Consider the following 26,585-nt stretch of genomic DNA (forward strand, 5'->3'; position numbering starts at 1 on the left):
GTTAAATAAAAAATTATTAAATTTAAGAAAAAACCATTACCTGAAAAGTAAAATTAGAAAAAACAAAAGGTAAACTTAAAAAGTAAATTAAAAAAAGTATATTAATACCAATTTTTTATAATAATATAGATTAATGATAGCAGTTAAATTTTGAGTTAATTTTGTTCGTAATTGTAACTGAACTCCACGAGTTTTTATACATAAAATTATTGTAAATAATAAAACTCTCCATTCAACTCAACTATATAAAATAAAGTAGGATAATTTTATTGAAAATTACAAGTATAAAAAATCAAAGTGAAGGATAATATTATATATAAATAGTTAAATATGTAGTTATTTTTATACAGCACGACAAGTAAATGTGAAATAATTATTTTAGAACAGTTAAATAAACAAACGTGTAATATATGATCCTAAGTTTCCCACGTATCACAGTTAGACCGTACTCTAGCTTCTTCTTTCTAGTTTGGACTTAATCACTACTTCATTTTGGGTACATATACGGCGCATGAAAGTGGAAAAAAAAAGGAAAATATAAACTAAATATTTAAACATTATTTTTAATCCGTAGTGAATATTAAAATATTTGTTATTCAAAGAGTATTAATTATGGATAGCTAGATATTCATGGATATGATTATTTTTGTCATGCAATCGTACTCATAAGTTCAGTTTAATAATTAAAAATATACAAAATAATATTAAAAATACTTTGGAATCAAATCTTTCATTGTGCAGAAAATGAAGTTAAGTCAGGAAAAGAGCTTTAAGATTTATACGAGTGTATGAGTAAGTAAGAGATAACTGTATTTATTTCCTATTATAATACCTGTATATTTATAAGGTTTCCGACCTCTGACCGTTATAAAAATTGAGAATATTATCAACAAATATAACAATTTATCACATATATAATATAATAATTAATAAAAAAATAACAATAATGTGATAGCTATATGATATACCAAATATTATGTAAATATATGATATTAAGAAATATTATGACGTAATAAAACTATTAAGATTTGATCATACATATTGTTAATATATGGATATTTACATCAACAAATATATCTCAGAATATCTTTCAATCACTTTAGTTCAATAAAGTTAAATGAGTCTAGTTGGACCACATAACTTATTTGTTGGATTAGACATGTACAAAAATAAAACATAAAACATAAATTTATATATTTTTTATAATTAAGTCAACTTTATATTTCCCTTATTTTTTGGCTTAATGCCAATTTTGGTCTCTAATTTTGTTAGATGTGTTCAAAGTGGTTCTATTTTTTTTAGATGTTCACAATTTTTCCATATTTTGTAAAAATCGTTTAAGTTGGTCCTTTTTGCAAATTTAATAAACGTTTTGGTCTCATGAAAATTTATTTAGTACTGTAATTTAAAATGTATACAATTATATTTTTTTTAAAATATATTTTGACGTTGAATAAATGATAATACATCCCTTTGATATTGAATATTTGATAATATTATGTTTCCTTTACAAAAATTTTGTTATAAACATTAATTAATTGATATTGGAACAGTAAGAAAATAGTTACATGTGTGATTATATACTCCTTATTTGGTGGGGATGAGGATGAAACAAAAACAAAAAATTAGGTTTGAAAATGTGAATATGGATGGAGTTTTTTCTTTAGGGATGAGTACAATATAACAAAACTCATCCTCATCCCACCTCGTTTGAAGTACTTGAATAACACTAGAAGAGAGGTTGAATAATGTTAATGAAAAAACTTTTTCGCAACCCTCCTTATATAACACTTTCCTCGAGTATAAGATTTTTCAAGTAGTTGTTAAATGCTCGACTTTGTAAGTAATATTAATCAGTGAATTCTTTTCTTCGTGCTATATAGGATATTCATTGTAGTGTATATAAGAACTTTCTTTTTAACGAATAATCGTTTAGTATGAAAAACTCTAGTATTTAAAACTAAAATGCAACTGCAGGTTTAATAAGAGAAGTGTTTATACATGATTAAATAATAAATGCACATGTATTTTTATACCGATTCACTATAACTAAGCTACGTCGAGTCTCCTCTATCCATAGAGAGTTTCACTATAGTCTTCAACAAGATTACAACTAAGTATTCTTACAACTCCTAGTATCCCTAGGCACTCTTGGTATCCACTGATACACTGCCTAGTTGAGTTTTACAAACTCCTGGTTGTGTAGTATACTTCACCACTCGTATCCATAGTCAGCAAATAACTTCCTGTTACCTTAGACTAGTTGAGTATTTGCACCACTCGTTTGTCTCTAACGTCCACTTCTGCTATTTGAATAAAGCATGTGACTGTGTATAGAGTAGGTTATCTGCAAAGAATATAGTAGATTGTGAGTGCAACACATATGTCTTATCTCTTATCACTTTTGTTGTTTTTGAACGTTAAACATTTAATGTCATTTAATGCTTATTTAGAACAACAAAGTGTTTTTCATTTTCTACCTTCTAAAGATACCAATCATTGAGAACAAACTTCATCGTTAGACGAAGTAATAATTTTAGCTCATGGTATCATTTAGACTGATGTAAACGCTTTTTGTATTTTTGTCTTTTTAGAGCAAGAACGTTTGGTTGTCTGTGTTTTCTTTTACATTTTATGTTTAAGCTTCTTATAGTGTTTTTTGTCAAATACATAGTCTTGACACTTTTTCTGTTTTCCCGAAAATTCATCTGAATACCTTTGGATACACTATAGTTTATGCGTTTAGCATAACTTTCTTATACGCTTTGACTTATTAGTCGTTTAGCATTATATCTGAGTATTTAACTTAGGTAATTTTGTGTTTTCTAATCACATTTCATTAGTAGTGTTAAGGCATAAATGATTAGACACAAGTTTAAACATTTGCCAACAAGAAGGATGATTCAATCTTCTTGTAGTGAAAAACACAGTCCATTATTCATTGCACATGAAGAATCAATAACCGACTAAAGACTAGAGATAAGTTTATAGAGCCACACGAAGTCTCATGCACTACAGGATCCAAGTTGAAATATAATGTAAAGAAACACTCAACGACTAATCATGATGCATCAAAAGATTGAAACATTAGACAATAAAGATATTAGAAGACAACTGCTTGGATATTCAAGAAGATGATCTATGTGTTTTAAGGTAACAAATTCACAAATTTCAAAAAAGATTTTTACACATGAATAAGCTATCCCTTGAATGATGTATACTCATTGACTATTTTTTTTAATTATACTAGAACAACCTTCCTCACCTAATTTTTATGGATAAAACTAGATGAGAAAAAAAAGGAACTAATATGCTCATTTTGCTATCTTTGATAATTCTTTATAATTAAATTTACTATTTAGTAATAACTTTTTACCATCATAAAATTAATAAAAAAACTAAATACACAAGTGTGTTAGAATTTGAGGATTATTTAACCAATTTTAAAATATAAGAATCAAAATTAAGTTCGAAGAAACTACACAGAAAAAAGAAACATATTAATCCATTCTTACTAGTTAAAAATATCATTTATTTAATGGTGTTAAAGTGTCTTTCATGATACATAGATGACACGATCTTCCACTCTAACATACATACGCACATTTTTTTTTTCTATCTCTTTCATATTTCAATTTTAATTTAGATTATGTTTGCTCCTTGAGCATTTAGAGGAGCTCCTATTTATTTTTGTATGCTCCATCAGACTCGAAACACTATGTTCCTTTAACAAATTTCTACGGCATTGGTTAAAAATGTTTAAATAAAGTTACCAAGGACATGCATACACAAACGACAACCCTCGAACACAAACTGACATAGGTCAACAACAAACAACTCTAGCTTTTTTTTTTTTTATCTTTGGTGCATGAAGTTAATCTGAAGGAATCAGATTCAAAAACAGCGAACAACCAAAGACTTTTCTTGATGGTCACTGCACTGGCCAGTCCCGAAATTCTCAAGAAATAGAGTGAATATTCATTATTTTTTGAAAGATTGAACGCGCCCTTCTACTTTACAGTATTGAATTTCCTAAACAAATTCTGTAACATGACTGATCAATTTCTGACGTAAGTTAATATTCGATACCTAAACTTTCCCCACGCGACCAGATCGAAATTAGAGTTTTGGACATGGCAGAGTTCCAGCTCATCGTTGTCGTCGAAAGTACTGCTGCTATGGGACCTTATTGGGAGACTGTTCTCATGGATTATCTCGACAAGATGATCAGGTTTCGTTTCACACCTCTCTTTTTCCACCAATTTTAATATTAATTTCGGTATTTTTTTTTTCTTTCCGATAAAAATTAGGGATTTCTGTTTTCTTATTCTTTTGGTGTGTCTGTGGAGGTTCTGAGTTTGGTTTTAATGATGCGTGCTCAAAGTGGTTTTATTTGATTTCGAACTGGAGAGAAAAGAACACATTTGTTGTTACTCTTGGTGAAACCCTGCTCTTAATATTATTTCTGATTTTTTTTTCAAGGTGTAATATAGCGTTTACTTTAACCATGGTTCGAATTTCTGGTTTGGGAGATGTTTTAGTGGCAATAAACTACTGATGTCTTTATTTGGGTTATTTGAATACGAGATGTCTACTCTGTAAACTGATAATCCTTTGCAGGTCCTTGAGGAATCGTTTTTCTTTCTTAATTGTGTGTCATTTTAGTTTCTAGGAGTACGATACTTTTTGATTTTGGGGTTGATCTTCTCCCGCTTGCAGTGGGTTAGATTGAGGAAAGTGGAGGTCGCCTAGTTCCAAAGTTAGGGCATGCTTACTATATGACATAACTAACTACTAATAGACAACCTATCGGATCGCCATATTGATACCAACACCATGACCTTTTGTTGACGCTATTTGATCCTAGCAGTTGAACTAATACTTAATGGTAATCATTACAAGTTTTCTTTGTTCAAAGGAATATTTAAAAAAAGTGGGATACCAATTACGGTTCCTAATCATACTGTAAAAACAAAACCTGGTCAAGCATATATACTAAAAGTTTATAAACCAAAACATTATCAGAATTTTATAATGATGAACTTTCAGGCTCATTGTTTGAATTTAATACTTCCATATTGGCTGCACAAATATATAAAATGGTGTGCTCAACTAGAAAAATTCCTCTCCAACTTTAGGTGACCAATTACACCTTTCTTCTTTTTGTTGATGACAATATACCCTCCTAGATAGAGACATAAAAAGAACATGTAAAAGGAAGCTGCTGTTAATGCTTATTCACTTGGGGTAGAATGGTCACTTATTTATGGTTCACTTTTTTCCCTTGTATATGGTTTAGATTCTATTTTCCTTATTGTTGCTTAAGGTCATGGTTGTTCCAAGGAGGTTGCTGTCACCAAGACTTAGAAAGATTGATTACATCCTTAAGTTTTTTAGTCTTTGTGTTGTCTTGTCTATTTTTCTGTTGGAGGATTTCTTATCTGCACCTGGGTTTTTTTGTTCTTCATACTTCACTATTAAAATTTCCTTTTTATACCAAATTATACCAAAATAAGAATACTATAGTGTTCTCTGACCTTGTCCCTTAGAGGCCATGGGCAGATATTTCAAAAGAAGCTCAAAATAACCTGTCCTACAAGAAATCTGAAGATAGGGTAGAACACTTAATATCCAAACATTCCTTTCTGTCAAATACACCAATTGGTAGCATGTGTTCACGAAGTCATCCTCTTCTTGTTTCTGCTGATGGCCTGAAAGAACCTTTTCTAACTCTAACAAATTACAACACTGGGTTCACCAAGAATTAAAAAATCCAATTTATTTTCAATGAATGAAAGTGACCGCTCTGCAATGGTAAGTAGGTAAAGGTGTCTGATCAAGTACCAAAGTGTTGGACAAAATATTTATTAGTCCTGTACTTGTAAACAATATTTTTTGAACTGGAATTCAACAGAAGTCTTAGCTAAAAATAGATAGTCATGTTCCTAACCTGCTTTGGTTTGGACTTTGGTAAACCATGCATTGTCCACTATGCCAAAAGTTTCCATTTTTTGTTTATATGTATATTTCAGTTTTCTCATGTTGTCTTACTCATGAGGTTATTTTAAAGGTTATATACTGTCATAGCCTGTCTTAACCAATTATGGTATTTGTACAGGTCTTTTGGTGTAAATGATTCAACTGGGCAGGTAATACACATTTTGCTTTCTGGAAAATTTCATAATCTTTGACAAAAGTAAAAGAATATACTAGTGTCTAATTTGTCATTCACACTTCTGATTTAGTTGTCTTATATCTTATTTATTGAATGTATTGGCTATTTTCATAAACATAGAGAAAAATTAAATTATTCTTTCCTTATGGCTGCCAGCAGTAGTAGCTAGGCTTTAACTCTAAAGTTCCTTATGATGTGACAAAAACACTATTATGTATATTAGTAATATTATTTACAAACAGTAAAAAGGTTTTGTTATGGAATTATTGATTGCTTAGAGAGGTCAGAACTGAATTTGATGATATACTTGTAGATGTGATATTATTTATATCTTACTGAATGATGATCATATGGTTTTATCTCTTAATCTTACATTTCCCCCTTTTTTTTGGCAGAAGTCGTCGGCTCCCAATGTGGAGTTTGCACTAATCACCTATAATACTCATGGATGTTATTCTGGTATAGTTCTGCTAGTTTTCTTTTTTCAGGTTACATGTTGGCTGTTTATTTAGATTGTTTACAAAAATTTTGAAGTAATACTGTTGCATCTATCCCTTGCCAGTTCATTTTCTTTTTAATTTTCAGCTACTTTTTCATTTCAAATCACTTCTTATTACATATTAAAAAAAACAGAAAAGGTAAAATAATTTCTAAATTTAAAGTTTCTGCTGATTTTGTGTCTGGAAGGACAAATAGTTTCTAAATATAAAATTTGTGCATTGTGTCTGGTTTTTTTCTTAATTGGAAGTTAAACTAGAAAGTAGACAAAATTTATCTACACACTTTTTATTGAAAATACAATCTCTTGAAATATGCTGCTTGAGCTCTGGCTATTACACTGGTGAATTTATATTCAATTGACTAGTCCATTGAGTATATTCACTTTGTTGAGCATCATTGCATGCAGGTTGCCTTGTGCAACGGACAGGTTGGACTAGAGACCCAGATGTTTTCTTCTTGTGGCTATCTTCTATACCATTTAATGGTGGTGGTTTTAATGATGCAGCAATTGCTGAAGGGCTTTCTGAAGCTCTGATGGTATGCATGTTGTCTACATTTAGATTCTTGTTTGCCTGTAATCTTTCAGTGTTCATTTGATGTCTATATATCTGATCTGGATCATTCCTGTTTGTTGTTTCCCTCTACATATTTTGTTTCTGTTTCTACAGAAACACACGTGTTCTTTGCTCTCTTACTCTTTCATGGATTTATTTATTTTGATAAAAGTATTCTTATGCGAAGGATTGAATGGGGGTAGACATTTGGGTGATACATGACCGATACACTGAAAGTTTTGGTACTTGGAAATTCCCCCATGTTTAATAATACTTATAAGTGCATATAACATCACAGATAATGTATTTCAGTACATTAATGGTTGATAACAGTGATAGTGATATTTCTGTGCACTTTTATTGGTTGGATGAATCCATTTTGAACTAAATTAATTTCTTAAGGCTGACCGAATGAACATGTTCAGGAGCTAAATGGGCTTGATTGGTTCATATTGGCTAATTTATGCCAATTTGCTCCTTAATTCGTATTATTTGAGATAACAAGCTGAGTTGGAATGTTCACAATAACTGAATAGTAGCAGTTTTGCAGTTAACAAGCTGAGTTGAACATTAAGAATCTGGTTACTGCTTGTATAAAATTGTTCCTGTAATCTGGTGAGTGGCGTTTCTTATATATGTGTGTGTGGATATAGGTTTAGGAAAGGATGACCAGAAGTTGGTTAAGGTGATTCACTAAAGTTCATTAGAGGCAACTTTGAGGATAGTGGATTGTGTGTTTTATAGCCTGGGAAAAGTTGTTGAGCTGCAGCAGGAGAACTAGGAGGACATTTTTGGAAGTTTTTAAAAGGGATTTCATGATAAGTGTTGGAAATTCACATCGACTAGAGATAAGACTAATTTAGAGTATATAAGTGGGTGCAAACCTTACTTTGCAAGCCGGTTTTGTGAGGTTGAGTTATGCTTAAAGTCCACCTCTTAACATGGTATTAGAGCCATGGGTTAAAGCCTATCCTAGCAAGATTTGTGTTTGTTGGGCATATCATTCCACCCGCTATTGGACCACCCATTAATGTCTAGTCTCATGCACGTGATGTATATACTTCGGCTTGAGGGAGGTGTGTTGGAAATCCGAATCGACTAAAGATAAGGCCAATTTAGAGTATATAAGTAAGGGCAAACCACACCTTACAAGCTGGTTTTGTGGGGTTGACTTGGGCTTAAAGTCCACTTCTTAACAATAAGTAATATCACCTAAACTTTGTCTTTAACTAAAGTCCAATCCAATCCATGAAATTGATCTCTCCTTTTGTTCGATTTGTTTGGAAATGTCTTTTTTCTCCCAATATTGATTCAGTCATCAAGCAGAGTTCTGCTTGACTTGCTAGTTTCTATGAAAATATAGTGTTACTACAAGCTAAGTTTCACAAGATATTCTATATTGTATTACACGATTTGGTGAAAACAGGTCAAATATAAAAGAGAGGGTTGAATTTTGTATTAAAATTTTTTGCAATAGAAAAGAATAGTACTTGGGATTTGGTTGCTCTCCCAAATGAAAAAAAAAAAACTATTAGGGTGCAAGTGGGTATATACTAAAAAAATACAAGGCTGATGCGTCCATTGAGAGGTACGAAGCAAGGTTAGTAGCTAAAGGATTCACTCAAACCTATGGAGTGGATTACATGGAAATTGTTGCTCCAGTTGCAAAAATGAATACAATTAGGGTGATATTATCCCTAGTGGCTAATTATGGTTAGAACTTGCAACAATTTAATGTTAAAAATGCCTTTCTTCATGGAGAACCAAACATTTTGAGGTTGGCATACATTTAATCAAAGAAAAATTAGACAGTGGTCTGATCTGCACTTCATATGTCTCCTCAGAAGACAACCTTGGAGATGTTCTAACCAAGGGAAATGAAAAATACCTATTCATCAGCTTGAGGGGAAGTGTTAAAATTTGTTTTAGCTGTATTATTTTTGTCACAATCTTTGTTTTTTATTAGTTGTATTTTTTTCCTTATTTAATAGATTATAATTATTGTGAATAATGGGGATATCCTTGAATCATAGGGATCCGATTGTTTTGGAGCTATTACTGTGCTTCCTAAAATAGCTTTCTAGCCTTGTATATATGGATTGTATTCTCAACATAATAAAATATATGATTCTACCCTAAATTATAAGAAGTTTTAATTAGGGAAGCTGTATTTGACTAGTGATAAGACCAATTTGGAGTATAGAAGTACATGCAAACCTCACCTTACAAGTTGGATTTGTGGGATTGAGTTAGACTTAAAGTTCACTTCTTAACATGGTATCAGAGCTATGTGTTAAAGCCTATTCTAGAGAAATTTGTTTTTGTTGACATATCATTTCGCTTTTTATTGGATTGCTATTAGACCACCCACTAATTGCTAATAGACTGTGCTGGAAGCCCCACATTGACTAGTGGTAAAGCCTGTTTAGAGTATATAAGTGAGTGCAAACCTCACCTTACAAGTCGATTTTGTGGAATAGAGTTAGACTTAAAGTTCACTTAACATAATCAATAAATTTGTGACATTTTATTTTGAGTACTTTTTTTATTGTTTTTGAGAATTTAAAAGTATATAGTATACACTGTATAAACAATAATTATTTTAGAAATAGCAGAGTCCTATGTTGCTGTGGCATTTTTGGAGCAGGCTGTTATGTGCCATCAATGGGTCAAAACAAAGATAACATTTTGTGCAGTATTTTACCTGGAGAAATGATGTCCCTGGTTAAAAATGGGCTTGGATGCCTATGTCATGGTAGTGCAGCGCTGCTCTTTTGGCCCCTTCTGCACACACAGTGCCTTCTATTGAAAATTTCTCCATTATTTGAATCACATCACAGCCTAGGCTGCTCTACTGTCGCATTATAGTGCACTATCGACTACTATGGTTCTGTGAGTGTAATACTGAAGAGACTCCTGCACTTGAACCTTTACTTTCTTCGGTGAGATCTGTGACATTTGCCCCTGATGCAGAGTGCAACAAAAATAAAATGGAAATAGAAAAAAAAATGCAAAGATAGAGTAGAAATGAGGGATGCATTACTCATCACTGAAAGACGGAAAAAAAATGCACCAGAAAGGAAATACCTCTCTAATACCCCAGTGCACAGCTCCTTACAGAGAAGCGTAAAAGCTACTCGGTCCCTCCATAGAACCGTCAACAACCTCCCCTGTTCGCACACTCTCGTATTGCTTAAGTAATGGAACTCTACTCCCTCTATAACTAATTTTGCCAGCTCAACATTCTCTTTTTCTATCTTTGATCTTTTCCCTTTTCTTTTGTAGACAATCCACTCTGTGGTTTGTGGTTGCCTCTTGGACTATCCTTTCTTCTGGCCAAATACTTCCTTCTTGATCCCTATCATGCCCCTCTCAAGGTCTTAGGAGTCCCTAGTCTAACTCTATCCTTTCCCCCCCTTTTGCTGTCATTGTGGACTTCTTCTCCTTCAACCTTTTTTACTTGTCTCTTTCTTTCTTTCTCTTGAATTTGTTTTTAATCCCAAACATTGCATGAAATCTATCCAATGTCTTTTCCTATTAGAGAAGAAAAACTTCATTTCAATCTAAAACAAGCAACCTAAAGTGATAGCTCCAATTAGACTGAAGGTCGTTCTTTGAGGCTAGTACTTTGTTTGAGGGCTTGAGGCTACAGTTTTCTTGAATTTGTGCTTTTCTTTTCCGGTTATGGATAGTCTAGTGTCTAGGGATTCTATTTATTTCTTTAAATGCCTTTCTTTGTGTTACTACACAGGTAATTAGTGCACTTATAACTGGCTCTCTGGAAACTTCTTTTGGATATCTTATGATGGCTAGAATGCAATTTTGTTTATAAGGTCTGCAATTCTGGTGTGATACACACCACTATTCATAATCTGTAGTAGGTTTTTCTTGTTATTTAGATAGTATAAACTTTATGCGCATCTCTTTGACCTGAAAAGATTAATTTAGATCCTCACACCTAATGTTGGAATACTTAGATGTTCCCAAATTCTCAAAGCGGAGGTCCTAATCAGCAGAGTGTGGATATGCACAAACATTGTATCCTTATTGCAGCTAGTAATCCCTATCCGTTGCAGACACCAGTTTATGTTCCACGACCACAGAACTTAGAGCAGAGTGAAACCATTGACTCTGACTCAGGGAACCGTTTATATGATGCTGAAGCTGTGGCCAAAGCTTTTCCTCAGGTATTCTTTGTTTATTTATTTTAATGGAACTGTGTTTTTGTTGGCTGTGAATTTAGTATCTGTCAGTTTTAATTCTGTCAGTGGTGAAAGCATTTACACTTTGATTAATGGTATGAGATCTTGTGCATGCAGTTTTCTATTTCCCTGTCAGTTATTTGCCCAAAACAGCTTCCCAAAATTAAAGCCATCTACAATGCGGTAAGGATGACATCTCACTCTTCTACTAAAATGTGTTTGGTTCAGTATTGAGAATTCATCACTGAATTTTGAGTTAAAAAAAATTTATGCTGTAAGGTTGTAATGTTTGAAATAATTTTCATTTTAAGTTCTGGATTAGTAAATTGAACAAAATAGTAAGTTAGTTTATATGAACTAAAATGAACAATTGTCATTTAATAATTTTCACAAGGAAAGGTTGCTGCTGAAAAAAATCTAATGACCATGTATATGCTGAACGCTTTCAGCTCCTTTTTCTTAAATTCTATATTTATTGGTTCCAAAGAAGCCTGGCACTTGGCACAGACATGGGATGTTGCATTAAGATATGTCAAGGACATGACAATATATTCTATAGCTTGCACGGGATATTAGAAATTTCTAATCTATTTGAAGATAGAATGCATATATTATGAAATATTTTGCAAATATTCAAAGAGAGACTAACTAGTTTTTACTTCTACGTAATTGTTATAATATTGATTTTATTCCTTTGAAATTTTAGGGAAAACGAAGTAATAGAGCAGCCGATCCACCACTTGAGGTTAAAACCCCTCATTTTCTAATTTTAATATCAGAAGGTTTCAGGGAAGCTCGCATTGCTCTGAGTCGTTCTGGGATCACTAGTTTGCCTTCAAATCAAAGTCCGGTTAAAGTAGACACTATTCCTGTAACGCCGGTTACTGGGGCACCCCCAACTGCTATGCCATCAGGTCATATTTACATTCTGTGTATGCTTCCTTTAATCAAGGATTTTTGTGTACTGCAATATTTCTTGTTTGCTTGGTTAGTTTATATTTCTTGTTTATCTTCACTTTTTGCATGGCAAATTTGATTTTAGAAACTTCATTGTTGATCTATGTTTACAATACATTGCCTTAGGGTGCTAATTGGTAGAATTTAGAATTAGATAGTTGCTTTAGGTTACTAGTTTATCATTTTTAGTTGGTCACTCTGGTCAGCATTTTACATATAAATAAGTTGTTTATTATTTTTCTCTGTTCTGGTTGTGGATTTGTGATATATTTAACATGATTTTTCTATGAAATTTTAGTTAATGGATCTATTGCAAATCGGCAACCAGTTCCTGCTGGTAATGTGGCTCCTCCTGCTACTGTTAAAGTGGTAAACCTAAGATCCTTGAGACTATCCAATAGCGTGTCTAAACTATGGGACTGGTTTTAGTTTTTTTCCGACTCAATTTTTCACATGATCCTTGATTCTGTGTAATAAATCTGTAGGAGCAAGTTCCTCTAACCTCCGTGGTAACTGGGCCTTCCTTTCCTCATAATTCGTCTGTTCCTCGTGCTAATAGTACTAGTCAAGGAGTTCCAAGCTTGCAGACGTCTTCTCCATCTTCAGTTTCTCAAGATATTATAACAAATAACGAAAATACACAGGATACAAAGCCTACAGTGTCAATGTTGCAGCCCCTTCGTCCAGTGAATCCCACTCAAGCAAATGTGAGCATATTGAACAATCTTTCTCAAGCCCGGCAGGTGCTGAGCTCTGCTTCCTTAAGTGGTGGAACCTCTATGGGACTTCCATCAATGGGTCAGACTCCTGTTGCCATGCACATGTCAAACATGATATCTAGTGGGATGACATCTTCTGTACCTGCGGCTCAAAATGTGTTTTCATCTGGACAGTCAGGAATAACATCAATAACTAGTTCTGGGCCTCTTTCTGTTCCTGCACAGGTTGGACAAAACCCAGGTCTCAGTTCATTAACTTCCAACACTTCTAATTTGTCTTCAAGTTCAAACATTGGGATTTCACAACCATTGGGTAATCTTCAAGGGGCTGTTAGTATGGGACAACAGGCATCTGGTATGAGCCAAGGAAACCTTTCAGGGCCTCAAATGGTGCAAGGTGGAGTTCCCATGAGCCAAAATGCATTGAGTGGGGGTCTTGGTCCATCAGTTGTCTCTTCTGGGAATGGCACAATGATTCCTACTCCTGGAATGTCTCAACAGCAATCAGGCATGCAGCCCATTGGGAACAATGCTGCAGCTAATATGCCTTTGTCACAGCAAACATCAGGTGGTATGCAGTCTTCGCAATCGAAATATGTCAAGGTCTGGGAGGTATGGTCCCTTCGTCCATGGAAATTCACTTGTCAGAATTATGTTTTATAGCATTGGGCTATTTTCCAGATTGCAATTTGTATTTTTCACTTCATTTCTCTTGCTATTATGATTTCCCTGTAGTAACATTTGGCGTCTCATCTCTTGTTTGACTATTGCTATTATGATCTTAGAGTATATTGGATGTTGAGAACATCAGTCTTTCTGCCATTAACTTCTACAGTTTTTTTATCCTTGCTGTATCTTGCATTTTTCTCATCTTTTCATTATACAACATTCATTTTATAGTTGCGGAGTTGTATTTACCATTAAAACTAAACCTTTTTTTTTTATTTATCAGCTGTACATTGGTTACTTCCTTTATCATTTTGCATTATTTGTTTGATATAACTGTCTATTCGACATTCTTATTTTTTTATATACAACTATGCATCATATAAGGAGAAATATAAAGGTTGTTTGGTGAATGTATATATTTGATAATTATAGTAATTAGTGACTATTCTATTTATATATATTTATTCATATTCGTTGGAAGTCCTATATTGGTTAGAGATAAGGTCAATTCAGAGTATATAAGTGAGTGCAAATCTTACCTTACAAGCCGGTTTTGTGGAGTTAAGTTAGGCTTAAAGTTCATTTCTTAACATGGTATCAGAACCATTGTTAGAGCTTGTTAGAGCTTGTCATTGCAAGATTTGTTGTTTGTTGTGCATATTGTTCCACTCGCTATCGAGCTGCTATAGTACCACTCATTAATGGCTAGTTATGTTGAAATGTAATGTATTTCTAGTAGGTTTTTAGGAGCTTCCTTATATTCCTTGTATGCTGAACTACTATCCCTTATAAATAGGGTAATATGGTGTATTAGGGTTTAGAGAAGTGAGTAATAAAATTTTTAGTTTCTCTAAACTCTTTAAGTCGGTATCAGAGCCAGCCTCCTAGGCTTTTAGTTCTTGTCGTCGTAGCTACCGTCCTCTGTCGCAATCCACTGCTGTCGCTATTGCTCTTTCTCTGGCGAAGTCAAGGGTTATGTGCGCCTTGAGAAGCACGACTCACCTCTAGTGGTCGCCGCCTCGTTCACCTCCACACGCGCTGCTTGTCTTCGGCCAGCCTTGGGCACATGTTCCTCACGCGCCGCTTTATCCATGTTGGAACATAATTGTGCCCTCAAACAAACTAATCATGATATGGTCGCTCACATAGGAAAGGCTCGTGCTGCTGTAGAGGAGTTGAAGAATTTATTTTAGGCTAGTTCTTTAGAAGGTATCAACAAGAAGCTTGATAAGTTTTACATGGTTCTAATTTTAAGAAGTCTGCACTCAAATTTTGATCATGTTCGTGATCAAATTTTAGCTAGTGATCAAGTCTCATCAATGGACTACTTGGTTACTCGACTTCTTCGGGTACCTACATTAGTAAAGGATGAGAATTTAATTGATGGTATTGAAACATCAACTATGGTAGCCCTATAAGGAAGAGGAGGCAGAAGCAACCGAGGAGAAGGTGGTGGTCGTAGTATGCATCCTCAATGCACATATTGTAAGAAAATAGGCCATACCCAAGAGAAATGTTATGCCTTACATGGCTATCCAGACAAAGCTGCTCATGTTTCTAAATCTGATAATCTAGAATCCAGAATTTCAAATGAAGAGTAAGTCTGGAAATTCTTCTAATCTTGGCCAATCCTCCTACATGTCAAATGTGTCAACTGCCTACATATCTCAATCTGTGGAAGATCATAGTCCATGGATTCTTAACTCAGGTGCCTCAGACCATATCTTTGGTAACATTCCTTCATTTTTCTTCCATGTTCTCTTTGAAAATTCCTCTTTTTATTACTCCTGCCAATGGATCCAAAGTGGGATATCAAGGAATTGGCACAATTTCCTTATCTCCTTCACTAAATTTAAATTTTGATTTGTATATTCCTCATTGTCCTTACAATTTAACCTCCTTAAGTCAATTGACTCGTTCCTTAAATTGTTCTATAACCTTTACTGCTAAATCCTTTGTTATACAGGAACATGGTATGTGTCATCTGATTGGAGAAGGACATGAGTTCTTAAAACCTAGTTCTTCAGTTTCCTATTTTACAACTTCATCCCCAAAACTTTTTGCATGATTGTTTGGGCCACCCAAGTTGTCCAAGTTGAAGATGATGGTTTCGAGTCTCAAAAACATTCAAGTCTTACATTGTGAGTTTTTCAGTTAGGAAAACATGTTAGATCTTTCTATCCTAAAAGGTCTGAGATGCAATGTAATTTTCCTTTTTCAATTATTCTGATATTTGGGGACCAAGTCGTGTTTCTTCATTTGGTTTTAATTATTTTATAACCTTCATTGATGAATTCTCTTGATGTACTTGGGTTTTTGTCCATATTTATGTCATTTTTTAATGAGATTAAGAACCAATTTGGGAAGACAATTAAAATCCTCATAAGTGATAATGCTGAGGAATATTATTCAACCGCGTTTTCTTCATTTTTATCTTTCCAAGGAATTTTACATTAGTCAACATGCTGAACTACTATCCCTTATAGGACTACTCATTAATGTCTAGTTCTACTCATGAGATGTATATACCTCAACGTGAGGGGTGTGTTGGAAGTACATTGATTAGACATTAGACCAATTTAGAGTATATAAGTGGGTGCAAAGTGGTTTTATGAGGTTGAATTAGGTTTAAAGTCCAATTTTTAACAATATTAATATACTTTATGTTATAATTTTGTATTCATCACATTGTATCATATATATATATATACATATATACATATATATATATATATATATATAATAATAATAATTTTGATGCATATTTAACTTATTTAAAATTAAATTAAATATTTAATAATTATAGGTTTAAAAGTATTGTTCATTTTTTTTTATAAATTTAAAGAAATTAACTGTCCATAGGTTAAATATAATTCAGTTAGCATTATAATGTTATAATTTTCATTATTCAAAAATGTATAAGAAGTTATTTCTTTAGAAAAATTTATGTATTTTAACAAAAAATAATATTTCATTTGTATATAATTTATATTATTATATTATATCCTCTATATATCTATTTTGTTAGGTGTACACCATACAATAGATATGATTACATACTGCATCCTGTCTTATCCTGCTCTCATTCTTAGCTCCAAACAAGCCTTGTTTGTAATTTTGTTTGAAATGTATATGATATAGTAATGTCATATAATATGAAGCACTGATTCAGATACCGGATATGACACCCCCATGGACACCAAGACCATGCTAATGTCCAAAATATAGGATATAAAGACATTGCATATATATATATATATAATCAACATGAAAAATCTCTGTTGAGAATAAAAAATTATATAATTCACATTGTAAAATCAAATTTGGTAAGCTTTATGATTTTCATATAATAACTATCCTTTCAGTAAAATATTAAGAACAATATATCTTATTAATTAAAATAACTAGTTTAACTCCTATGGAAAAAAAGTGTTGATTCTTGCAATACTTATAAGATAGTTTCATTTTTAATTCATTTTACCTTTCTTTGATAGTAGTGTCTAAAAAGTGTTTAGATAGTTGACCCACTGTAATTGTGCTCAAGTTGTGTCAAAGAAGTGTCTAAGATGTGTTGAAGAGATGATCCAGCCAAAATCATTTTCCATTTGCGAGGTTGAGGGATGTTAGACACATAACGTTGACATTCTATTTTGTAGAAATGTTGGTGTTTCCTAGCATATAACAGAAGTACACAGGTGTCTCGGTTGAAAGGTTGTGAAAAATCTGTTAGTTCTAGCTAATTACGTAACTTGCATGAATGATACTAATCATTATTTATACCAGCTTTTCTCAGACTCTCAACCGCTGTTTATGGTTAAAATGAGTAAGATTAACATCAGAGGTTGTAAAAAAAATATAGTTCAAACTAATTACTTTACAATACTTGTAATCAGTATTTGTAGGAGCTTTCCTCTGACAAACTATCAACCTCTTTTTATGTTCTTTAATGAGAAACTTTTAAATGCAATACTTTGCTACCATGTTGAGAGTGAGTGGCTGTGGGAATATTATTACTGCTTATGGAAGGTTTGTTAGTAATGTGGCTTTCCACATCTTTGTATTATTCTTGCATTTACACTACCATACCTAGTCTAGTACTCCCTTATGGTCCACAACAGGTGATTTCTAGTTCCTTGGTTCTTTACAAATACCTTAAATTATCAATAGGAACTTTTCTAATACCTCATTAAGTTATCTTTTTAAATCATAAAATACTGTATAGAAAACATCATATTTATACTGTATGTTGGTTATAATTATATTTATATTATTCTGAAATGAAGAATAATTTGAAAGTGTTGAGGTGATAGGAATAATTTGAATTACTCTGGCATGCTTGTATTGGTTTTGTATATATAATATTTAAAATTTGTGCAGGGAAGCTTGTCTGGGCAAAGACAAGGACAGCCCGTCTTTATCACCAAGCTAGAAGTATGTTCTCATATGCATGCTAAAATTATTTTAATCTTACTTTAATCTGTTATTTCTGTTTTTAATTTGGACAGCCTATTTTCATATCCCTGTATAGCTGTTTTCGTCTCATTCTTAGTAATGGAGATTGATATGTAATTTTATAGCAACTCGTTAGCTCTTTCCTGTATGATCCTGATGCTCATTTTTTTTTTGTATGCAGGGTTACAGGAATTCTTCTGCCTCTGAAACGTAAGTTCAGGACATTGTATTATTTCTTCCCAGTAGTATAGAAAATATTGTGTGCTCGAAATTTATACTAAAAATGTTCCAAAATATTATAATTTTTGGTTGAATTGATTTTGGTTTGAATCAAATATTGGGTAATAAGTTCTATATGTACGTTTCCACCGACTCAGTCCGCCATCACCAACTTCTGAAAGTTCAATTACTAGACTAAATTTATTCTTATAAACATCACATTTTGGAATATTTGGAACTACTATCAACTATACCCTGATAGCTGTTTTCGAATAAACAGTTGCTACAATTGCATCCGAAATAGTATGGCAGCTGTAGCATGAATTTTTTGAAGAAACCCTTGAAACTTTGTTTTTGAAAGGGGGGCGTACTACTGTCTGACTGTGCAACCATCACCCACCTACCTTTCATTTTGTGCAAACCAATACTATTTCCAGTGGCACCAACCCTTCAATATCCTCTCTACCCTGAATTACCTTTGAAGCTCCAGCCTCTATTTCTTTTTACACTGAGCACACCCGCCCCTTTTTGTTGAATAATTAAGATGTCTTGTACTTGAAATAATGGATGTCTTCAGACAATTATTTTCCCTTGACTTTTATTATTATATAATTGTATGTTTACCTAAACAAATGGCTTTTTTGTTACTAACGAATTTGTCTTGAATTTTTATTAATCTTTTACTGTTTTGAGCATCTGTATTTATGTAGTATATATAAATTGTTAAATTTTTATAATTGTTTGGAATAGTGCTTATTAGATATCTCATATTTAGAGAAAAACTACATACTCTGTTAGGCCATTACTTGTATATAGTAGAAGGAAAACCGGTACACAACCTAACTGCCAAGGCAGTTAGAATGGGTAGTTAGGAGGTTTGTATATAAGGGCTGTGAGGGTAGCTTTGAGGAGTTAGCGAAGTAAATACTATTGTTTTGTCAGGAACGTGTTGTCCTGATCGGGAGAGATTAAGCTCTCTGCATTGTATCTCTGATTGTTTTGTGAATAAAGAAACTTTTCAGCATTCTTGTGTTGTGTTTGAGTGAAGAGAAGTGAGTTTCCATTAGGTTCTTGATTAAAGAACCTAACATACTCTGTTTCATTGATTCTGAAGAATGAAAAAGATTACAGGGCGCTGATCCTTGTATATATAGGGACAGAGGCAGTCTAAGTGTGTTAGCCACGTTTGCTAACTAAGATTGAGCTTTCACTAATAAACAAATTTTGGTTACTGTGGTAACCAAAAGTCACCCAAAAGCATTCAGCTTTGCATCTTTTTGATCTCCCAAATACTGATGACTAAGTGGCCAACTGGTCCCTTATTACAACTTGAAATAAAACCAAAAAGTAAGGCCCATTTAATTGGTTAATCCAAAACATAATTTGGTCAACCAATTTTACAAAGGATTGAGCCATTATTTAAACAAACTAATTACTTAAAAACTGTAGCAAAGTGGCATGTCACGATCATTAATTGGATTCACATCAACATCCCTTATATTCTTCTTGCTTTGAGTGAGAAGGGAGCCGTCATTTTGGGATTTTACTTCAATGCCTAGAAAATGGTCAAAGCAGCCAAAAGTCTTGAGAGAAAATACAACATTTAGTCTGGGAATTATGTACAAGAGCAATGAAAATGTCTTACAGGGGAGCCAAGTAGGTCAAGTCTCTTAAAGAAAAGGAACGGGAGGAACAAACTAAACTGTTTATTTTTTGTGTACTTGAAATAAGATAAGTACATAGTTATTTATAAGTACCACATATAGAAAAAGCTATTGTTAATAATACTTTTCAGATTTAAAAATTAACAATTATTTATTCAGTCTAACACCCCCTCCCCTTTCCCCTCTCAAACTCAAGAAGATTTTTAAGAAGAAAAACTCTTCACGTAGAGTTTGCCTCTAAAATGCAAACTGAGCTAAAGATAGAGGCTTGGTCAGCACGTCTGCCCAGTGATCAAGTGTGGGAACATCTTTGATGTAGAGTTGCTTTGCCATACTCGTCTTCCACACAAAGAAAACATCAATCTCCATGTGCTTAGTGCAATTATGAAATTCTGGATTGTTAGCAATAGATACAACACTTTGATTGTGACAAAGAACAGGAGTAGTAAAGGAAACTTGCAATTCAGTGACCAACGTAGAAATCCATATTAATTTAGTGCAAGTTTCAGCCAAACTTCTATACCTAACCTTATTACTAGAACGAGTAATAACTTGTTGCTTTCGAGATCACAAGGAAGATGACTGATCCTCCTGAAGTAGAATGTCTACCATCAATATTAAATGTCCAATCAGCATCACAAAAGGATGGACAATAAGTGCAGGTTGGCAATGTAGTCCATGAAACAAAGAACCTTTAAGATACAGTAGTATGCGTTTTATCACAAGCCATTGAGAATCCAGTGGTTTGGCCATACATTGACAAACTTTGTTCACAGCACGTAAGACTGAGTTATATAAATTGGCTATGAAAATAGATGAGCCCCAATCTTGGATATCTTCTAATTAGAAACCATAGGGGAAGAAATGGTGTGAGCTTCTGCTATGTAGTTTTGTGAATGAAGCAAATCTCAAATATATTTACTTTGAGTCCTAATAATAGACTTATTGAGTGAATATTTAATTTAAAGACCAAGAAAATAATCAAGATGACCAAGTTGTTATTGAAAAAAAGTTGCATGAAGTTTGGTTGTAATATGTTGAATCAGAGTAACAACGCTTCCCAAGGAATTTTACATCAGTCAGCATGTTCTTACACTCACAACAAAATGGTATTGCAGAGAGAAAGAATAGACATCTCATTGAAATTGCACGCTCCCTGATGTTGAATACTAATATTTTTGTGCATCAAGTGATGCACTCCTTACTGCTTGGTTTCTAATCAATAGGATGCCTTCTTCCTCTCTTGAAAATAAAATTCCTCACTCTATCATTTTTCCAAATGACACTTTATACCATGTCTCCCCATGTGTATTTGGGTGTACATGTTTTGTCCATAATGTTTCCCTAGGTTTTGATAAGCTCTCTACAAAAGCTATTGTGTTTTCTTGGGATACTCTCGTCTTTAGAAATGTTTAGAAATGGTATAAATGTTATTCTCCCTCCACCAAGAGATATTATATGTCTCTTGATGTCACACTCTTTGAAGATACACCTTTTTTCTTGTCCTCCATGGAGGATCATTCATCTATCCAACAAATGTTTCCTCTACCATCATGTAATCCCTTGGTTATTCCTGCTTTTGTACCTCAAACTCAAAATGCGAATGACATTGTTCCTCCCCCTCTTCTCACATATCAGCATCGACAACAATCTCAAACTAAGAACACTGAAGATCCTCGAGACTCGGATCCTCCTCCATTAGATCCCCAAACCATGGATCCTTCATCCTCCTCGCCTTCTCTTGGCTCAGATAATAAGTTGCCCATTCCGGAAAGGTATTCACTCTACTCGTAATCCATATCCTGTTTATAATTTTTTGAGTTATCATCGTTTGTCTCCTTCCTATTTATCTTTTGTTTCCTCCTTATCCTCCCTTAAGATTCCTAATAATATTCATGAGGCACTTGATCATCCTGGATGGCGACAAACCATGGTTGATGAAATGCAGGCACTTGACCACAATGGTACTTGGGACCTTGTTCCTCTTCCTCCTGGTAAGAAGCTTGTTGGTTATAGATGGGTTTATGCTATTAAAGTTTATTTTTTCTTTAAGTATAATGATATCATCAACATATACCAAAAAATATATAATGAGAGATTTTTCTGTAAATAAGAGAAGAGTCACATTTATTGCTAATGAATCCAAATGGATGAAGTGTAGTTTGCAATCTGTCAAATCTTTGTTGGGGAGCATGTTTCTAGTCCACTGAGAGCTTTATTCAATTTAGAAACAAGAGATTAGTCACTCACTTTCCAAATCTCCTTTGCAGAATTAAGAAACATGCAAGTATTTGTGATTTCTGGGATCATGGAGTTCCATAGCCATGCCATGATCATAGAATCCTCTTCATCCTATTTTGTAAATATGGGATCTTCTTTAAGGGCATCCTCAGTCAAGTGATTAGCTTTCACTTTACCTTTCAAAGTTCTGCGAACAAGCTAGGCCCATTTCAAATAATTCTTCGCATCCAAACGATAGGCAATGTTGAGGTTCTGTAGTTGTTCCTGATTGCTCTGTGACCCAATATTCACCACTTTAGTAAGTTGGTCTGCCATGCCCACCTAACCGTAATGCAGTGAGAAGGGATTTGATTGTTGTGGCTCCAACTAAGAAATAACACTGCAAAACAACAACAATGAAGGATGCACTCCAAAACCACAACAATGAACGCTACTACCCAAACAATTGTCAGCAATGAAGGTTGTCATCTAGGTTTTCGTTTGCGACAACAATAAAGGTTGCCGTCTAGGGTTTTGATGTGCGCAGTCAGAGATGGTTCCCAGAAATTGAGAACTCTGATGCCATCTCATAATTTTGGGAAGAATCATATATTTTATTATGTTAAGAATACAATCCATATATACAAGGCTAGAAAGCTATTTTAGGAAGCATAATAAGAACTCCTAGACAACCGGATCCCTTTGATTCACGGATTTACCCATTATTCACAATAATAATAATTTGCTAAATAAGGAAAAAATACAACTAATAAAAAACAAAGATTTTGACAGCTAAAACAGATTCAAACAAATAGTTGATTTTGATGTTATGATTTGATTGAAATGCTTCGTATATTCTGTTAACTTCATTAATTTGTTGATCTTCTCACATGTTATTGATTTTGATGTCAGACTTGCCGCAAATTGGCCCTCTGTAATGCAAATAGTTCGGCTTATATCTCAGGACCACATGAATAACAAGTAATTCCTTATTTCAACTATTGTCATACTCATCCCCCATTGCGCACAGGCACAACCACTCATTAATATCGGTCCTTAATGTTTTCTTGTAGACAATATGTAGGAAAGGCAGATTTCCTAGTTTTTCGGGCAATGAACCCACATGGATTTCTTGTTCAGCTGCAGGAAAAGAAGCTGGTATGTTATCTTTGGGTGTTTCTATTTTTTCCCAGTCCTGCAAATCCCCCTTTTTCTAAATTCTGTTCATACTCAGTCACAATTTCAATTATTTCCTGAAATCTTACCCTCGATGTCTTCTCTAAAGTTCTTGTGAAAGATGGATGTAATTCAGGTTTGGTACTATGAGCATTTTAACTCAACAACTTAATGGCAAACAATTTTGAATTAATAATACTTGTAACTCAAGGAATATTATGTTATGTTGCGTTACATTCATGTTCGTCTCGTAGTGATGTGACTTAAGACCAGTCAAAGGTCACTTAACCTATAGGTTTAAGCTGTTTGAAAAAGATCTCAGACTATTTTTATTTAAATCTAAATAAATCCCTTCGGAGATGGTTAGATGTGTTCATCTACTTTGGAGGATACTTTGTTATGATGGTTTACCGAAAAAGAAGATTGAAATTTTTGGAATTGAAGTTTCGCAGTTCATTGCTGTGTGGTTGGAATAGAATGGCTACATTTTGGGGTCTTTACCCTAAACTTGCTACGGGATAGAGTTAGTTTTTTTCTCCAAATGAGGTAGTCTACCACATTCTTCAGCAATGCTAATCGTCTCCTCCAATTCGAAAGCCTGGAATTCACGCAAGATAGGTAGAAACTTAGTACACAGTTGAGGTTCAGATTGTGCATTATACCATGCGGAAAAGTGAACATTTTTTAATTCTTTGATATTTTGATGCAATAGGGAAGTATAAATAGGAAGAGGAGATTAATTCTGTACATATTATCTGGGCCTTAAAATATCAGGCAATAACCTTTCCCATAAATGCTATGTCTAAAAGAAACAAAAATGGAAATAAAACAGAATCTAATCATGTCAATTCCTAATAATTTGATGTACAAATAAAATCACATAATTTTGATTGATTTCCATAGATCAAATACCATGATTGTATATGAAGAATTACCCTATGGCTGTGGACCATTGGTTTCATTTCTTACAGGAGGAATCTTTTTGTGTTGCTGAATTTGTTGTTTGATTTCAGTGTGCAGTCATTCAATTACCATCACAGACGTTGCTACTATCTGTTTCTGACAAAGCCTTCCGCTTGATTGGGATGCTTTTTCCCGGGGTAACATTTAGTTGCTGATTTAATTGAGGCTCGATTACAATTATGGGCCTGTTATACCTTGCCTATTTACTTGAAGCCTTGAATGCTGGCAGGATATGGTTGTTTTTAAGCCACAATTGTCCAGCCAGCAGCAGCAACAAATGCAGCAACAGCATCAGCAGATGCAATCACAACAGCAGCATCTTCCCCAGTTGCAACAGCAGCAGCCACTTCCTCACATGCAGCAACAGCAACTTCCTCAGATGCAACAACAGCAGCAGCAGCTTCCTCAGCTACAACAGCAGCAACAGCTGCCTCAGGTCCAACAGCAGCAGCAGCAGCTTTCTCAATTGCAACAACAACAGCTTCCACAAATCCAACAACAGCAACAGCTACCTCAACTCCAACAACAAATTCCACAACTACAGCAACAGCAGCAGCTTCCACAAATACAGCAACTTCAGCCTCAGCAGCAACAGATGGTTGGGGCAGGAATGGGTCAAGCCTATGTTCAAGGCCCTGGGCGGTCACAGCTGGTTTCACAGGGACAAGTTTCTTCCCAGGGAACAACAAACATTGGTGGAGGGGGATTCATGAGTTAGCTCAATTTTTATAGGATTCCCCATGGTCACAAAGGGTATGGTATTTGTATGAAATGAAACATTTGTGACAGGTATCGAATTAGCTCATAATTTATCACTCTCTGATTTGTCCTTATCTCAGAAAAACGCTAGAATGTCCATTTAATTTCTTCTGCAATTTAGCCATTAGCCGTTAAAAACTCAGGTTAAATAGTTAATATTAAAAGCATGTTAGAAAGTTATTTTGAGCTTGTTAATTTTAAAGTTAGGTAGAATTGTCTTCTAAAAAATAATTTTGAACTAGAGAATGGAATTTGTAAGTGTGTAGGATTGATTGTGTTTAGCAAGCTAGAAAAATGTTGAAATTCGAGAGCAGAGCTAGTTGCTTAATTTCACAAATACGGCACATTGATAGATCAATATATGCATACTTAACTACGCTGGATAAAGATGGTTACGAATATTAGATTATTAGATATTTTATTATTTTTAGGTAGTTTATTATTATTATTTATTTGTATTTTGGGTTTAATTCATATTTTTTTATTATAAAAAGAGTATCTCATGTGTATATTTAACACAAAGGAAATTAATCTTATATATAGCTTTACTATTTTTAACATTGTATTTAGAGTCTTGTTATTTTAATTTTTTTTTGTCTCTTTTGTCCAGTACAACCAATGTCGTTGTTGGCACCATAGTTGGAGCATCAGTTTTTACCAACAATCGCATGATTTTGCTCATCATGGCTAGTGGCCACAATGTTGTCTAGATTGTTGTCATCAGAGTCCAGATGTGCTCTTACACGTCGATTACAGTTCGTTTTTATTGTCCTTCCTAGCGACTTATGGTAGCACGTGTATCGTCATCTCCATTGTCAACCAACTGTGTTGGACTTTTTGCAGTCTTATCTTTCTGAATGTGGCCTTATTATGTTGTTTGGCTCGAGTTATAGAATTATTTTAATGTTTTATCTCTCTTGCTTGTTTATGGCTTCTTCCCTTTCTAATATTTCTTTTATCACCAATATATCTGATCCATCAAATTACTCCTTTACTGGAACTCTAAAAGATCATTTGCTTTTTATAACAACACGAGTTATAAGATCATCACACAAACACAAACTAGCAAGGGTGAATTAATAGAATAAACATCAAAACATCAATAGAAGATATTATTAAACTTAATCATCAAGTCAATACTATGATTTTATGACCCTCGCCAAAATCAATTCAAAAATATGTTATGATAGTCAATCAATCTCCAATCTAATTCTTTTTTTTTTTCAAAAACAAACCATGCTAACCTCAAACAATCTCTAAGACCTTATGTCATCCCAACGGTAAGTCACCCGAACAAAAATTGCAATTAAGCAATGCCAAAACAAGTGTCGTCCTTCCGTACTCTATCGTTCCAA

At 33.7% G+C, this 26,585-nt stretch overlaps 1 protein-coding gene across 3 annotated transcripts; it reads left to right on the forward strand.

Moving 5' to 3' along the window:
- Positions 1 to 3,805: 3,805 nt before the first annotated feature.
- Positions 3,806 to 26,156, forward strand: LOC108335718 (mediator of RNA polymerase II transcription subunit 25). Of its 3 annotated transcripts, none has more exons than XM_052870103.1 (16): positions 3,806 to 4,231; positions 6,119 to 6,149; positions 6,571 to 6,634; positions 7,083 to 7,103; positions 7,182 to 7,213; positions 11,208 to 11,417; positions 11,550 to 11,615; positions 12,139 to 12,346; positions 12,688 to 12,758; positions 12,875 to 13,720; positions 18,155 to 18,208; positions 18,411 to 18,439; positions 23,245 to 23,313; positions 23,406 to 23,490; positions 24,522 to 24,608; positions 24,701 to 25,315. In XM_052870103.1, exons 1-16 carry the CDS (start codon positions 4,134 to 4,136, stop codon positions 25,187 to 25,189), a joined length of 2,460 nt encoding a protein of 819 aa, XP_052726063.1. In that variant the 5' UTR covers positions 3,806 to 4,133; the 3' UTR covers positions 25,190 to 25,315. The 3 variants fall into 3 exon arrangements, 2 of the variants coding, with proteins under 2 accessions (XP_052726063.1, XP_017427320.1); XR_001832781.2 differs by adding an exon at positions 25,841 to 26,156 and having other exon boundaries at positions 3,807 to 4,231; positions 7,083 to 7,213; positions 24,701 to 25,260; XM_017571831.2 differs by having other exon boundaries at positions 3,807 to 4,231; positions 7,083 to 7,213.
- The last annotated feature ends 429 nt before the right edge of the window (positions 26,157 to 26,585 follow it).

Source organism: Vigna angularis, chromosome 10, assembly GCF_016808095.1.
Source record: "Vigna angularis cultivar LongXiaoDou No.4 chromosome 10, ASM1680809v1, whole genome shotgun sequence".
Classification (NCBI taxonomy): Eukaryota; Viridiplantae; Streptophyta; class Magnoliopsida; order Fabales; family Fabaceae; genus Vigna; species Vigna angularis.